This window comes from Thermobia domestica, chromosome 14 (assembly GCF_964235325.1).
Source record: "Thermobia domestica chromosome 14, izTheDome1.hap1.1, whole genome shotgun sequence".
Classification (NCBI taxonomy): Eukaryota; Metazoa; Arthropoda; class Insecta; order Zygentoma; family Lepismatidae; genus Thermobia; species Thermobia domestica.
The window spans coordinates 155,271,073-155,285,977 of record NC_137467.1 but is presented as its reverse complement, the minus strand read 5'-3'; the positions used below and the strand labels follow the sequence as shown (position 1 = coordinate 155,285,977).

Here is a 14,905-nt window from a genome sequence, read left to right as displayed (position 1 = left end):
AGCGTCTGATCTTCATGTAGAGTCCTCACGTTTAAAAGTACATAAGAATAGTACATTTCCTATGGCAGTGAATATTTATAACAAGCTTCCTTCCACTTTAAAAAACAAAACATCTGGTTTCGATAAAGCAGTCAAGTCCTACCTACTCGAGTACTGTTTCTATTCTGTAGAAGAATATCTCGCCTGTAGTAAATAAGGTTTAAAGTATATATATTTTGTATATCTATAATGTAAGGTTTTATTAACTGTTATGTTGTTTTATATCGATGTATGTAAATTAGAATAATGAAAAATTGTACCTTTTTTGTACATAAATTCACACTATTTTAATATTGCATGTAGATCTAAATGTATACATATGTACACATTCAGTGTTCTTATGACGTGTCCAACTCATACGTTCACGTTGTGAACATTTTGTATGAAAAAGGATGAAAATAAATACAAATACAAATACAAATACAAATTACTATAATTAAAAAGTGCACAAGGAATCATTTCCAGTCTCGGCTTTTGTCTTCTTATAGCAGAAAGCACTTATTTTCCCTACTATTAGAACAGTTAATAGTTTGTTTTCACCAAAGCTGTCTTGGCCTTATAGAAGGTACAATTCCGGAATTCACCTGGTGGGACTGAAGACATGCAGGACTTAGAATGAGCTGCGAGAGTTTGGGGCTATATGCTCGACCTACCGAATTCCGCGTAGCAGACACACTACCTCTACTTCCAGTTGTTTTTTTTTTTTTTTTTTTTTGTTTTTTTAACAATAATAACGATGTGTACTGTGTGGGCGATGAAGTTCAAGACAGCTTGACCTTCTCTCCCATCAGTTTTGCGCCCTAGGTACGTGCCTAAGCGGAAAAGCATCCCTGAAGTGGGGTATTATCATGTCGCCCTGCACACATGTTTTGGAAGACAATAAGGCTAGCTTTAGACGGAAGCATTTATCGTAGCATTTCTTGTTGCAGATATGCTACTAAAAATCTCGTATAATATTCTATGGCATCAAAAGTATATAGTGCTTTTACAAGGAAACATTTTAATAAGCATCTTGTCGTGCCGTAGCAAACAAATCAGAGAAGAGCGCAATTATGGTTCCGAAACAAAAACAAGGATGTTATAACATCCTTGCTAAAAACAGAGATTTACGACATAGAGCAAGTTCTATCAACAACAAAGGCCATAGGATATGCCATGGCTTGGGAAATGCTACACAGTAGGATATCGATGATACTATTATTGCTACGAGAAATGCTTCTGTTTAAAACTAGGTGAAGAAAAATAGTGAAAGAATCGTATTTTTTTTACCAATTATTTCGAATGGTGTGTTTAAACTTCATCTGCACAAGCAAGTCAATGCCCTTTATTTCAATAATTGATTTATGAGTAATTTTCTTGAATATAGAACGCCGATAAACTAGTATGCAAACATCTGTTATTAAGCAGGGAGATCTATGAGCTCATGACCTGGCAACTCGTAAATGCCGCCAAACATTGCATTGTTATTTTCTGCTAGCAGTGGCGCGTCCGCGTTTCTGCCCCGCCAGATTTCAAAATGAATATCATAGAGTTGTCATTGGTTGCAAAGTTGGTATTACGCATTTCCTAAGAAATTAGCGTTGTGAAGGCGGTAACTGTTAACTGTATGAGGAATGCAGTTACACGTTGAATTACATTACTCTATGAGTGTAGTGAACTTAGGCTGAAATAAGTAAAGTGTGTTCCTTTGTGTGACGAGATAGAATACCAAGGGATCAAATCTTGTTATCGGATTAATTTTAGGTAAGGAAACCAAAACTTACAAAGCTAAAGTTACAATTTCATTTGTGGTTGGAAATTTGAGGGTCTACATTCAGAATATTTCGGCAAGGAAATGGAAGTGCTAGTTAAAATTTTGGTCTTTCTTATGTTAGGAGAACATGGTAACAGTGATAAAATTAAATTCTCTTAGCACAAAGCGAATCAACTGAAGGACACCAACCAACGTGTGTTAGGGTGTCGTTGAAAGCACAAATGCTATCTAACAGTCAGGGTAAGAGCGCAGCATTAGGATCCCCACTAGGGTGCGTACTTACGAGTAGGAGCGTCAGCGGCAGGGGATAAACTATATGGTATAAAATTACATACTTTGCGTCTGACACACCTTTGCAATACTTCTATAATCAAGTTGGTATGCAGATTGATTGTAAGGATCCATACATAAATTCATGAAATGTATACTTCTTTCTCCATTTTTTTATTTTTTTTTTTTTTTTACTTCAGCAATCATTTTTAGGTCGTACCGCACTTGCGTCCCCCGTTGGCAGATTCACTTCAAGAAGACACGCAAAAACTACCAGCCAGCCTCTGCTAGCTGGCCAGTGAAAAAGCACGAATCTAACCTAGTCAAGGCAGGAGCGCAGTAAGGTGGCGCGTCAATAATGGTGGGTATACAGGTGAACGATGATTGTGGAAAAATACTGCTTTCACGATGTAAAAATATGTAATAAGTGTAGTCGAATCTTTCAGACAAGGCGGAAGAGAATAGCATTGTACCTACGAGTGTGATTTATTTTGTTTATATGTACGGTACTATACATTTACGTCATGTCATATTGTGTATGCATCAATTGGGGGGGGGGGCGGTGGCTCAGTGACATAGCGCTTACGTCCTGTGCGTGGTGTCCCTGTTTCGATCCCCGGCCAAGTAAGTTTGTGGTGAACAACGTGCCCGTGGGTTTTCTTGTCCTCCCACTTTCTCATTCTACCAATTCTTCCATCATCACTCAGTTGCTTTAATCATCGTGTGCTTTAGCCTAAAAGTCATCATTATGGGATTTAAACTCATATTTCATAAACAGGATTTTCGACAGTCAAGTCATTCAATCTCTGGTTACCTGTTGCTAGTACACCAACCCCTTAACTTTTCACAGCTGAACAGCGGAGCCCACAGCGCTATCTCTGAACTCGACCTTTTCTAAACTCTTAGTTGAAGCTGCGGTGGCTCAGTGGTAGAGCGTTCCTCTTTAGTGCATGATGTCGTTGTTCGATCCCAGCTCCCATCAAGTGAACTTTGTTGTGGACAAACGCTATGTGCGTGTGTTTTGTCGGGGTTCTCCCGTTTCCTCCTACTCTTCATTTCATTCCTTTCTCATCATCGCATAGCGGGGACTCAGTGGTAGAGCGTTCACCTCTGGTGCATGGGGTCTCTGTTTCGATCCCAGCTCGCGTCAAGTGAACTTTGTGGTGGACAATCGCCGTGTGCGTGAGTTTCTTCGGGTTCTCTTGTTTCCTTTCCACTTTCTTCATTTCACCATTGTATTCATTTCTCACCATTGTCTCCTTTAGCCTAGCCGGCATATCGTGGGACGTAAAACTTAAAGATTGCATTTCAATCTCTTAGGTAGTTCTAGTCTAAAGTACTGATTTCAGGAAACTTGGTATCAAACCGAATCCGCCAACAACAGAAGAAAAGCCTTTACCAGGTTCAAGAGGAGTCATCACCACCATCAAACACAGATCACTTAGATAAATATATTCCTTGCACACACGTGTCACTGCGAAACATGTAAATCATTTTCTCAATGTTTACTAAGAGATCATTAAGTCCCGATTGTAAATTAAACATGAGTCTAATTTTTCTTTTCGTCGAGAGACTATATACCTAGCAGTGCTGGATTGGTAAAAGGGGTGTCTTTTTTGGCACACCTATACCAATATCATTTAGGTAGAGAAATCTGGTTTGATATAGTTCATTAGGTTGATTCCTAATCATTGTTATAAGCCCAATTTGTCATGAGGCAGCCTGAGCTCGACTTCCGATTCAAGTATTCAGCGATTTTTTTTTTTCCCTCAAAAGGACATCTGGATACTCCATATGATTAGTTAAAGACGGAATTAATTTAAGAATCTAGGAACTCGACTTTCAATTTAGACAAAATAATAATAATTCGCGATAGGTTGCGAAAAGGTGAACTTACAATAAACTTTTTTCATCACATGTTAGCATTGATTGGTAAGTTTGATTCGGACATACTGGATAAAATAATAATAATAGCTTCAGGTTTGATAGAAAAACTTAGAGACCTATAAAAATAGGAAATTCGACCGAGAGTGATTCGGGAAAGTAAGGAAATATTTATTTCAGGAAAGAGTAAAACAAGATTAGTAATAAACGTAAGGAATCATGAGAAAAGGTGGAGAAAGAAATTAAAGTAGAACCGTGTAGTATACAAATGGCAGAGATAGAAAAGCAATTAGAACCAAAAGTGTCAATTGCAGGTCAAGCACAAGTGGGAACGGATCAAACATAAAATTATTTATGACAAAATAATTACCCTGGAGGGAATAGGAAAAATTTAAGAGGTCAATGTAAGCAGCAATATAATTAGGGAAAGTAGGGATAATTAGGAGTTAAGGGGGAAAAATATGTACGTTCAAAATAACTAATTTCCTAATAGTATACTGTAGAAAAATAGGAAAGCCATGTAGATTTGATCCTTTTTCTTTGTATAGTAAAACTATAATGCAATCTGTAAAAATGGGGAAAGTACTAAATTTTACAAAAATACATCGCAAAAGAGTGGTGAGAAAGCTTTGTAATGGGGTCATTTAAAGACTGCTGTATCACAAGATATAAAAGCCAGAATGAAACTTACTATATTAGTATGAAGTTAGGGTCATCACATATGAAAACAGTACCTGCTAATCGATTACCATTTTGAATTTTAAATTGAGTTTTTAAAAAATTTAAGGTAAGGAAGAACATAGCGAATGGGTAAATAGGAATGTTACTGGGGTAAAAACTAAGAGCAACATGGAACATTATGAATAACCAAAAAGGGAATTTCACACAGGTTTTACTTCTAGCCTATTATATAGTGCTATAATGTTAGTTCCTCTTAGAGATGCAAGGGCTTAGAAAAAAACAGGCTTTTTTGGGAAAAAATTCGGTTTTTTTCTGCTTCGCTTTTTTGCTTGGGTAATTTTGTGCTTTTTTTCAAAATTTTGCTTTAAATTGATAAAGCAGACTTTGTTTCGCTTCTCTACAACACAAAAACTCATTTAATTATTGGTTGATGTAGATAATATAAAACCTCTAAAATAAACCATGAATTTTTAAAAGATTTTTCAAACAATTTTAATTTTTAACATACATACTTTATGAATTCCAAAGGATTAACCAATGTGTGTAATTTTTAACCTCTTACATACAAAAGTAAGTACATTAGAAAGAATACACAAATAACTAGCAAAATCGTATGTAGTATTTTTTCTTCAAAATATCACAACCTTCTTTTTGAAACAAAATAAAGTAAAAAAAAATAAGAGAAATACATTTATGTGATACTCTTAAAGGCTGCACATCAAGAGCTTCATTTCGGTTGGTTCTATACATTCTTGATATTTTTCAGTTAAGTTTTAAGTTTCATATACATTGTATGAATATTTCGAACAAATTTTTCGTTCATTGATTACATACGTAATACTGTTACCACCTATCAGGTGCTTCGAACCTGCATAATCGGTAAAATTCCGAATTCTGTAGTGCACTGCCTGTTTCTTAAGCTTGTTCAGAATCGGGAAAGTGCCGAATTTTCTGTTCACGGATCATATGCGTGATAGCCTGTTCATCTGAGCGTGTGGTTTCCTAGGCTCTAGAATATATAACCACCATCACGGTTTACCCAGTCCTGAAGATTTCTGAATTTTTAACAAGAGATTTTTTTTTTTCCAGAAAAGAAAAACTACGGAATACATTTAAGAAGAGTGGAAAGAATCAATAGTGTTCTAATTCACAAGAAAGGCGACAAAACCGACTAATAATTATCGAGGCATTTCTCTTGTCAACATCCTATAAACTATTAACAAAATTGATCCCATACGCAGATGAAATTGTTGTGGAGATTATCAGTGTGGATTAAAGGAAATCGATCAACTATCCACCAGATATTTACCATTCGACAAACACCCGAAAAGAAATGGGAATATATTACCCAGTATTACCATCAACTGTTTGTTCATTTTAGAAAGGCTTATGACTCGGTTAGAAGGGAAACATAGTACAACATTCGTACAGAATTTGGAGTACCGAAAAAGCTAGTTACATCAATTAAAATGTATTTAAATAAATTCCAGAGTAAAGTCCGATTAGAAAAATTCTCCACGAACTTCACGTTGAGAATGGCCTGAAACAAGGAGATGCGTCATCGCCGTTATTATTCAACTTTGTTCTGGAGTACGCTATAAGGAAAATCAAAGATAGCAACCAGGGCCTAGAGCTGTATTCACCAGATTATGGCGTGTGCTGATGATGTAAATCTGATAGAACAATCGAAAGAACTACAGAAGCTTTATTAAACGCTTGCAGCGACATTAGTTTAGAACTAAATGCAGAGAAAACTAAATACTTAGAAGTTCACCGGGATCGTAATACGACAAATTATGGATGCGCTAAAGTATCAAATAATACTTTCAAAAAAGTGGATACTTTCAAATATCTAGGATCAATATTAACATACCAAAATCATATTCACGAAGAAATTAAATGTCGACTGAAATTTAAAGCTTAAAATCATGCCTCTTGTGCTTTATGGATGAGACATGGTCGCATACGCTGAGGGAAGATTGCAGACTGAAAGTATTTGAGAATAAAATCCTGACTCGAATATTTGGACCCAGGAGAAACGGGAATGTAGAATGGCGTAAACTTCATAACAAGGAACTACATAATTTATATCGTTTATCAAACATTGTTTGGTAATCCATCTTGCCATCAAATCTAGGAGACTCAGGTAGGCAGTCGTGTAGTCAGAATGAAAGAAAGTAGGAACGTTTTCGAAATTTTAATTGGAAACCCAATCGGAAAGCGTCCATTAGGAAGACCTAGGCGCAGATGGGAGGGCAGTATTAAGATGGATTTTGCAGAAATAGGAATACAGAGTAGAAACTGGATCGAATTCGGTTAGGACAGAAGTCAATGGAGAGCTTTTGTGAACGCGACATTGAACCTTCGGATTCCATAGGCCATAGAGAGAATACATTTAAGCTAAGCACAACTGCACAATAAGCATGAATGAGTGGTAAGCTTTTGCGCTTGTATCGGGAAGTCCGGGATTAAACCCCGCATTCGACCATTTTGACAATTTTTTTTCTTAATTCCATCTGTGAATTAGAGATACTGCGTGTACTGTGAATCCTGGCCGATATATTGAAAGACGTACGCTCTGATGGATATATTGAAAAACATAAGTTTAATTATGTGCTAGAGGCTAGAGTACTAAGCTCTAAGAAACGAAACAGAGATGACTAAAAATGAAATGATCTAGAGAAGAAAAACTGCCGATAACTCAGAAGTTAAAATAAAGCTAAATAGCCTCTAAAATTGTCCTCAAATACTACGTATTTTCTTTGTTTTAATTCATAAAACCCGTGCTCCATCCGTGATGATGAATTCCAGAGCGAAATATGTCATTTAGGTCATGAAATCTTATTTAACTATATAGTATACTATAAGAAAGCTATTTAGATAGAAAAATCATGAAAATGAAAAATGCCAAAATTTCCAAAATTCCCGTTTTTTTTCGAAAAAGCCGGCTTTTATGTGCAAAAAACCATCGATTCTAAAAAGCCGGCTTTTTTTTTTGCATCTCGACTAATATCGTTCATTTTTATATATCTTCCCTTCTCCCCTAAGTTGCACCATCAAAGTGAAACGATATAAACCATCCCAGGCCCGAACCTCATCTATGTTGAAAATTTGATCAAGATCGGTTGGGTGGTTCAAGAGTGTCATACCCCATAGCAGAACATAGCGCGATCTGCGATGTGATAGCAGAAAGTTTGCCGCACCTGTGCAGGAAAATTGTCAGAGGAAAAGAAAATAGCCAACAGATTCCTGCTAAGTGTAGATGTCTTAAATGCACGGACGACTCGCATAAATATAGTTTGAACTGTTTATGTCGCGTAAAGCATATTTTTAACGATCATAAGTGTTTCTTCTACAGAAAATTTTTGCAGAATTCCTGCAGAAAATTTTTGACTTACAGAAGCTCATCGCAGAAAGACAGAAAAAGTTCTGTCATCGGGGTTTCGTAGTGCGGGTTTCATAGAGAGAGGGGAATTAATTAGCTGTTAGCAGAAGCTCAATACATCAAGTGTCAATTTTTATAAAGAACTACTTAAGCCTATGTTTATGGCGATTACTCTCAGCTACCGTTATATAAAGGAAAAGTTGACAAGTGCGATCTTTTAAGGCGTTAGGGTTTTCTTATTTTTTATTTTAAGCTTTTTGAATAATGGCAACGTAAGCCTTTGTCGTACACGTTGTCACTTGTATCGGCTTCCGCATTTTCTCCTGAAACAAGAACTTGTAGGGCATTAAAATTAGTGTAAGCAAAGAGTCTAGTTATTTGTGATGTGATAGAATTCGCTTTCTTTAGCAGTGCCATCATGATGGAAATAAAACTGAAAGTCACTAATAAGAATAAAATTTAGAGCAGTTGGTGATTGTTTCTTTAGAATAAACAAATTATGCCCTTATTATTATTTGGTGGTCCCAAGTTGATTCGACTGAACGTAATACAAAACTAGAAAAGTACCCGCTCCTGTGGCTCTGCCTTAATGGTTTCGCTCCCTCTGTTTTCACCATTCCTTAAAAGATGCGTTACAATGGCCATCCCTTTGTGCAAGTATATCTTGGTGCATGTGTGAAAGGGCTTAAGTCACTTTTTGGTCGTTTGCACTTTGTAATACATTATTAATCAGAAAAAACTATTTTGTTTATATATTATGGACGTATATCAGGGTGCAATGAACAATGTGTCTTAAGCGATTTTTCATAACGTTTTGTCGATTTGAAGGGCTTATATCGAAATATTTCGAAGTTTGTTTGGGCTAATTTGAAATTGATTTCTTGACTTAAGCCCGTTTCGTCAGTTCATACAAAATGTTTATCAGCAAATATATATATATAATACCTTATTTCTATGTATATTGTCGGTTGTTTCATTATTGTAAAAACTTAAACATAATCTTATTTCACTAATTATTTCGTTAACTGTAAATAATTATAAATTTTCAAATAATAAGTGATGGGTATGCTTGAAAGTTCAGAAGAATGCGAGAAAATGCATTTCACATTTTATAAGATGATGAGATATTAGGAAGTATAATGTCGCAGTCTTTAATTTTAACTGAGAATCTGCATTTTTTATCTGTGCAGTGGCGGTAATATTTTTGTTCCATAGGGTATGTAAATTTACAATTGGAATTTTTATGCCACAGAGAAAGATAAGAGGCTTGGTTGAAACCTTTGGCCGATTTTATACATTAAACACATGTATTTAAACGTAATTTATCGCAAAATAGTAAGTTACTGAAATAAGTATATAGCCTTAGGCACTCGTGTCATGCAATGTCGTTATTTGGTGCACAGGAGCGTATATTTTCAAAATTAGGTCTTTGATATCAGTATTTCATGAAAACTATCTGATACGGGGGTCACTACGAAAGTTTTGAGATGTGAAATAACTTACATACTTAAAATCGATTTAACACTTACAGTACATTTTCTCAAAGTATTCACCATTACACTGTACACACTTTTGCATCCTCGAAAACCACTTTTGGAAGCAGTGCTGCCAGTCTTTTTCTCCAAGTGTTGAAAGTTCATTCTCGTAAGCCACTACAGCTTCTTTAGGGCTGCAAAATTTCTTCCCACGCATGCGATCTTTGGTCCTGGGGAACAGTAAAAAATCACACGGGGCCAGGTCAGGGCTATACGACGGATGAGTCATAAGTTTGATCTCCGTAGATTCTAAAAACTGAATTGTGATCTTGACCGTGTGTGCGGACGCGTTGTCATGATGAAGCAGGATCCCACGCAATCCAGTTCTTGGACGCCGTTCCCGAAGCTTCTGGAACACTTTTGTTAGGCAAACTGAATACCACTGAGCAGTAACAGTCCTTTGTTCTTCAAGTGGAACAGTTGCAACATGGCCAGATTTGAAGAAGAAAGTTGTGACCATCATCTTCCCCACACTTCGCGGTCGCTTCACTTTCGTGGGTGGATTTTTGTCTGCAAAAAGATCCAAACTGTAGACTGGTGTTTATTTTCAGGGTCATATTGATAGATCCAAGTCTCATCACCAGTAACAATGTCAGAGGCGCGTCGAGAATTGCCTCCATCAAATCTTGCAAGCATTTCTTCACACAATTCCACACACATGCGCTTCTGCTGTTCAGTCAAAATGTAAGGCACCCAACGAGATGAAACCTTCCTAAGCCGAAGATGATCATGAAGAATTTTTGTTACTGCTGGCGATCCAATGTTCACTATAGATTCAATGTCCTTGAAAGTTGTTCGAGGATTTTCTCGAATCATTTGTTCCACAGCGGCAATGTTTTCATCTGACACAGCTGTTGCCGAACGTCCAGCTCTCTCATCTTTAAGCGATGTCCGGCCTCTTCTGAATTCACCAAACCACCGAAAAATTATAGCACGGGAAGGAGCAAGGTCCCCAAATGCCCCCTGCAAACGGTCAAGGCTGTGTGTCTCGTTCAAACCACTTTTGAAATCGTAAAGGACAGGGTTTGCCCAAGTGGGCCCAGCCCGAAAAAAACCCACCGGGTTTTTTCGGGTTGGACCCACCTGGGTTTTTGAGCTTTTTGTTAATATATTATTGATACAACCAAGGTGATCACATTGAAAGTGATTTTTATCAGATTTTGGACTTTCCTTGGGCGAATTGAATGCTTTCCCGTTAAGGTATACAACATTCAACATAAGACCTTTATAAAGTTCTGAATACACTGAATAAATAAAATAAAAACCTTACCTTAGCTTGAGATAATTAAGTAACAAATTAATGTATGGATTATGCTTATAGTCTATTTGAAGGAAAAAAATGCAATTTTGTGTTTTAGAAAATACTTTCCGTGAATAGTGTGCTCACCAACTCGGCGACGCCGAGGGACGTTGTCCCTCATACGTTTGACGCATTTAAAGTCATAGATGCCGGTACTACCAGTAAACATGTAGTGCATTAGTAAAACTATTAGTATTATTTCTTACCTTTGATGGTAACACAAGTATTCTTAAGTAAAATTTAGTTTTCGAACAACTACAGTTTAGTGCAGTTATTTGTAGGTACTCTTCAAATAAGCATTCTGTAGAATCAACACTAACCATAGCATAAAAATTCGTCAAATTTAAAAAACTCGATGCTCAGAATTCCGAACTACGTACAGCTTACTATTTCAAGTACTGAATTCGAACTTTCGTACTAGTGGAAGTTTCGATGTACAGTAAAGGGAGCTGCATTTTCGAGGGAGGAGGGAAAAAATAACACGTCCCGAAAGAAGTTCTCGGGAGATTCCCCCAATTAAACGCACAAAGCATCGGAACTGAATACTTCAACAATAAAACTATTTATTTTATGTTGGAAGATATTTAATTTCATTTAAGACATTCTGAAACATCCTAATAAAACTACATGAGCTGACATAAATTATTGAGCACTTCCTGTAGGGCTACAATGATTAAATTTGGCATGATGGTAGCTTTCCGGGACTAACCGACAGAAAAATTGCCAAAAGTGAATATTTTTAATTTTTAGGGGGTCTAAAGAGGGGATGAAAAAATTCCCCACGTTATTTAAATAGGCCTTTTTTGGACCTATAATCTCATGTTTTAGGTACTTAGAATTGGAATAAATTCGGTATGCTTGTACGTTTTCTTAGCAGTATCTAAGTAAATCAATAAAAATTTAAAAATCCAACTTTAGAGTGGTTTTATAGGGAACTGAAAAATCTTTCCCATGTCATTTATATAGAAAACCTTTTACACCCTCAAATTATTGAGCACTTCCTGTAGGGCTACAATGGTTAAATTTGACATCATTGTGGCTTTTCGGGACAAACCCACAGGAAAATTACCAAAAGTGAATATTTTTAATTTTTAGAGGGGGTCTAAATATTGGATGAATTTCCCCATGTTATTTAAATGGTCCTTTTTTTAAAACTTATAATCTCATGTTTTAGGTATTTAGAATTTGAATAAAATCTTGAAATTCGGTATGCTTGTACGTTTTCGTAAGCGTTACCTAAGTGAAACATCAGAAATAAAAATTTCCAACCATAGAGTGGTTTTATGGGGAAACGAAAAACCTTTCCCATGTTATTTATATGGGACGTCTTCTACACCCCAAAATGTTTAGGCCCTTCCGGCATGATTAGAATGATGAAATTTGACATGATTATAGCATTCCGGGACTAACCGACAGGAAAATAGCCAAAAGTGAATATTTTTAATATTTTTAGGAGTCTAAAGGGTGGTGTAGAAATTTCCTTATTTAAATGGGCGTTTTCTTGGGATACAAAATTTTATCTTTTAAATAGTTGAAATAGGAAAAGAAATGATAGAATTGTGAGTTCAAGAGATGCGAGGCCGTAGACCGAGCAAAGACAGTGTGTGTGTGGGGGGGGGGGGGAGGCGATGCTCCCGGGTGGGCAGATTCAGGAAATTTGAAGAGCAAGTTCACGAAATTCACTGTTGATGCAAAGGTCATTTGATAAGAAATGCGAGGCCGTAGGGCGAGCAAATTCGGGGGTCTGGGGCTGGGAGCCCCCAGCTAGCCAAAAGCTAGTTTATTTTATAAAATATGAATTATATCTTTCTTAATGGTCTTAAATTAATTTTCTGGAAAGATCCCTCTTGCAACAAGTGCTCGGAAAATTCCCGTAATTGAACGCACCAGGTATCGAAAGTGAACTTCAACAATAAAAAACATTTATTTTACGCTGTTAAATTAATATATTTGGCGTTCATATTTGGCAAATGTCACTGAGGCTTTTGGGATGATTCAATCTGCATTTGTTCGTTCGTCTGCTTGTACCACACATACTAAAGGGAATCACGTCCGGTCTTTTAAATGTAAATTTTCAGAGAACAAGCACGAGACACACTAAATTTCCTGTTTAGATTTTGGCGGCATACCAACGTAAAATTTCAAAATGGTAACTTTTTCTTTTTTTCAAAATAGCGGGTATGCACGCTACAAAGCGCAATTTTCGGTCTTTTAAGTCGAAATTTTTAGAGTAGAAGCACGAGATACTCTAAATTAGCTATGTATATTTTGGCGATGATCCAACGTAAAATTTCGAAATGGCTGCCATTTTTTTTTTCAAAAAAGCAATGAATAGAAAATTGTTGCAAGTTGTGACAATGATAATCTTGATATATAAATCACATTTTAACACTTTTACCCCAAAGACATTGAAATATTTTGATAAAACCCAATTAAACCCGAAAATACCCGAAAAACCCATATGGACCCAGGTGGGTTGGGCTTTTTCAGAAAAACCCGGGTTTTTTCATACCCTGGTAAAGGATCATTGCCCGAAAATGTTCTCTTTCCAGCTCCATTCTAGACAGCCGAATACTGCTCACATCAACAAACAAGTAAAGGCGATACGGCCACGCCGATAAGCGAGGCGAGTTGAAACTTGCTTCGCTTCTTCGCTCTGGATACCACTACCGAACGCAATTGTTGGAATTCAAATACTGTGCCACAACAATGCGTATCTCAAAACTTTCGTAGTGACCCTCGTATGATTTTTTTTTTTGGTAGAAAGTGGCCAAAGTGGGACACGGGACAATGCAAAAAATCGACTGCTCCGTCCCGTGAAATCGGGATGGCTAGCAACCTTACTTCCCATGTACTAATTTTAAATTATGTTTATTTAAAGGTGGCGTTTACTCAGTAATAAATAATGAGTACTAAGTATATTACCAGTGGAGACGCAGAAGTGGAGTTTCCGGATGGCAAGATACCAGAGAAGGAAGATACGAGAGCGGTTGACGCAGGGGGAGACACAGAGTACTCTACAGAAACGAAAAGCAGTGAATCCGATTTTGAGTCGCCCGAAAGCGACCAAGTGAGCAGTGACTACAGGACAGGGCGACGAAGATGATGATATCCATGAAGAGTATCAGTATTTGTCAGTTATTCATAAAGTCATCAATCGTGGAGTTCGCAGAAGCGACCGAACAGGAACAGGCACTTATTCCCTTTTTGGAGGTCAGATGCGGTTCAGTCTGAGAAATGGTACGTTGAAATTAGAGGTAAAATTCAAATAGCTTAAACATTCAATGTTCAACTTCTTTTTCACAATATTTCATAAAAATTTACCTGTAATATTACTAGTCTTCTCTTGTACCTGCTGAGATAAAAGAAAAAAAATGAGTAACGAAAGGATTTATCTTAAGGTGAGTTTAAAGAAGCTCTAATCAATAGATAGCCGCATGTGTCTCCTGTCTTTCCGAAGTATTTTGTAAGAAACGACAATATTCACAATAATTGAATGAACTTGGAGAGGGATATCCAAACTTTGTTCAAAGATAAGTTGAATCATCCAAACTCCGTTCAAAGATAGGTTGAATTAATGATCAGACAGGGTGTCTATCGGTCACGAAAGTCATGAAAAAGTCACGAAATTTAGCTTTTGGGTCACGATTTTTTATCTGTACAAATATAAGTGGAGAATTTAATATCTTGTTCTATAAAACGTCAAAATTCACCACCAAAAATGTCTAGGGTCGAGTTTAGACATCACTAAATCGCAAGCAAAGCACGGTTCTATCGCATGCATGAAAATTCGGCCTAATTCGCTCTTGAGATTGTCCTTCAACTGCCATGATTGAGCAGTGTCGATGCAAGTCGCATCGCCTAAATCACCTACGCATCTAACCAGTTCAACTGTGAAAAGACACGAAGTTTGTATCGCTCTATGAAACTGCCTGGATAAGTGCTAAAAAATATAGGCACTGTTATTAGTTTTTGAATCTTTCGAAATTTTATGGTTTGGTAAAGAAAAGGTCACGAAAAAGTTACGAAATTTAATTTTGGAATTTTAGTAGACACCC

General features: G+C 36.8%; 1 protein-coding gene across 2 annotated transcripts in view; it reads left to right on the top strand.

Moving 5' to 3' along the window:
* Nucleotides 1-1,503: 1,503 nt before the first annotated feature.
* Nucleotides 1,504-14,905, top strand: part of Ts (Thymidylate synthase) — a 24,380-nt gene continuing 10,978 nt past the window's right edge. Inside the window, exons 1-3 of one of the 2 annotated variants that reach the window (XM_081739091.1) lie at nucleotides 1,504-1,782; nucleotides 2,263-2,423; nucleotides 13,729-14,087. In XM_081739091.1, coding sequence (XP_081595217.1) covers nucleotides 14,066-14,087 — 22 coding nt within the window. In that variant the 5' untranslated portion in view covers nucleotides 1,504-1,782; nucleotides 2,263-2,423; nucleotides 13,729-14,065. The remainder of the gene's footprint in view (nucleotides 1,783-2,262; nucleotides 2,424-13,728; nucleotides 14,088-14,905) is intronic. The other variant, XM_081739090.1, reaches the window with a different exon arrangement.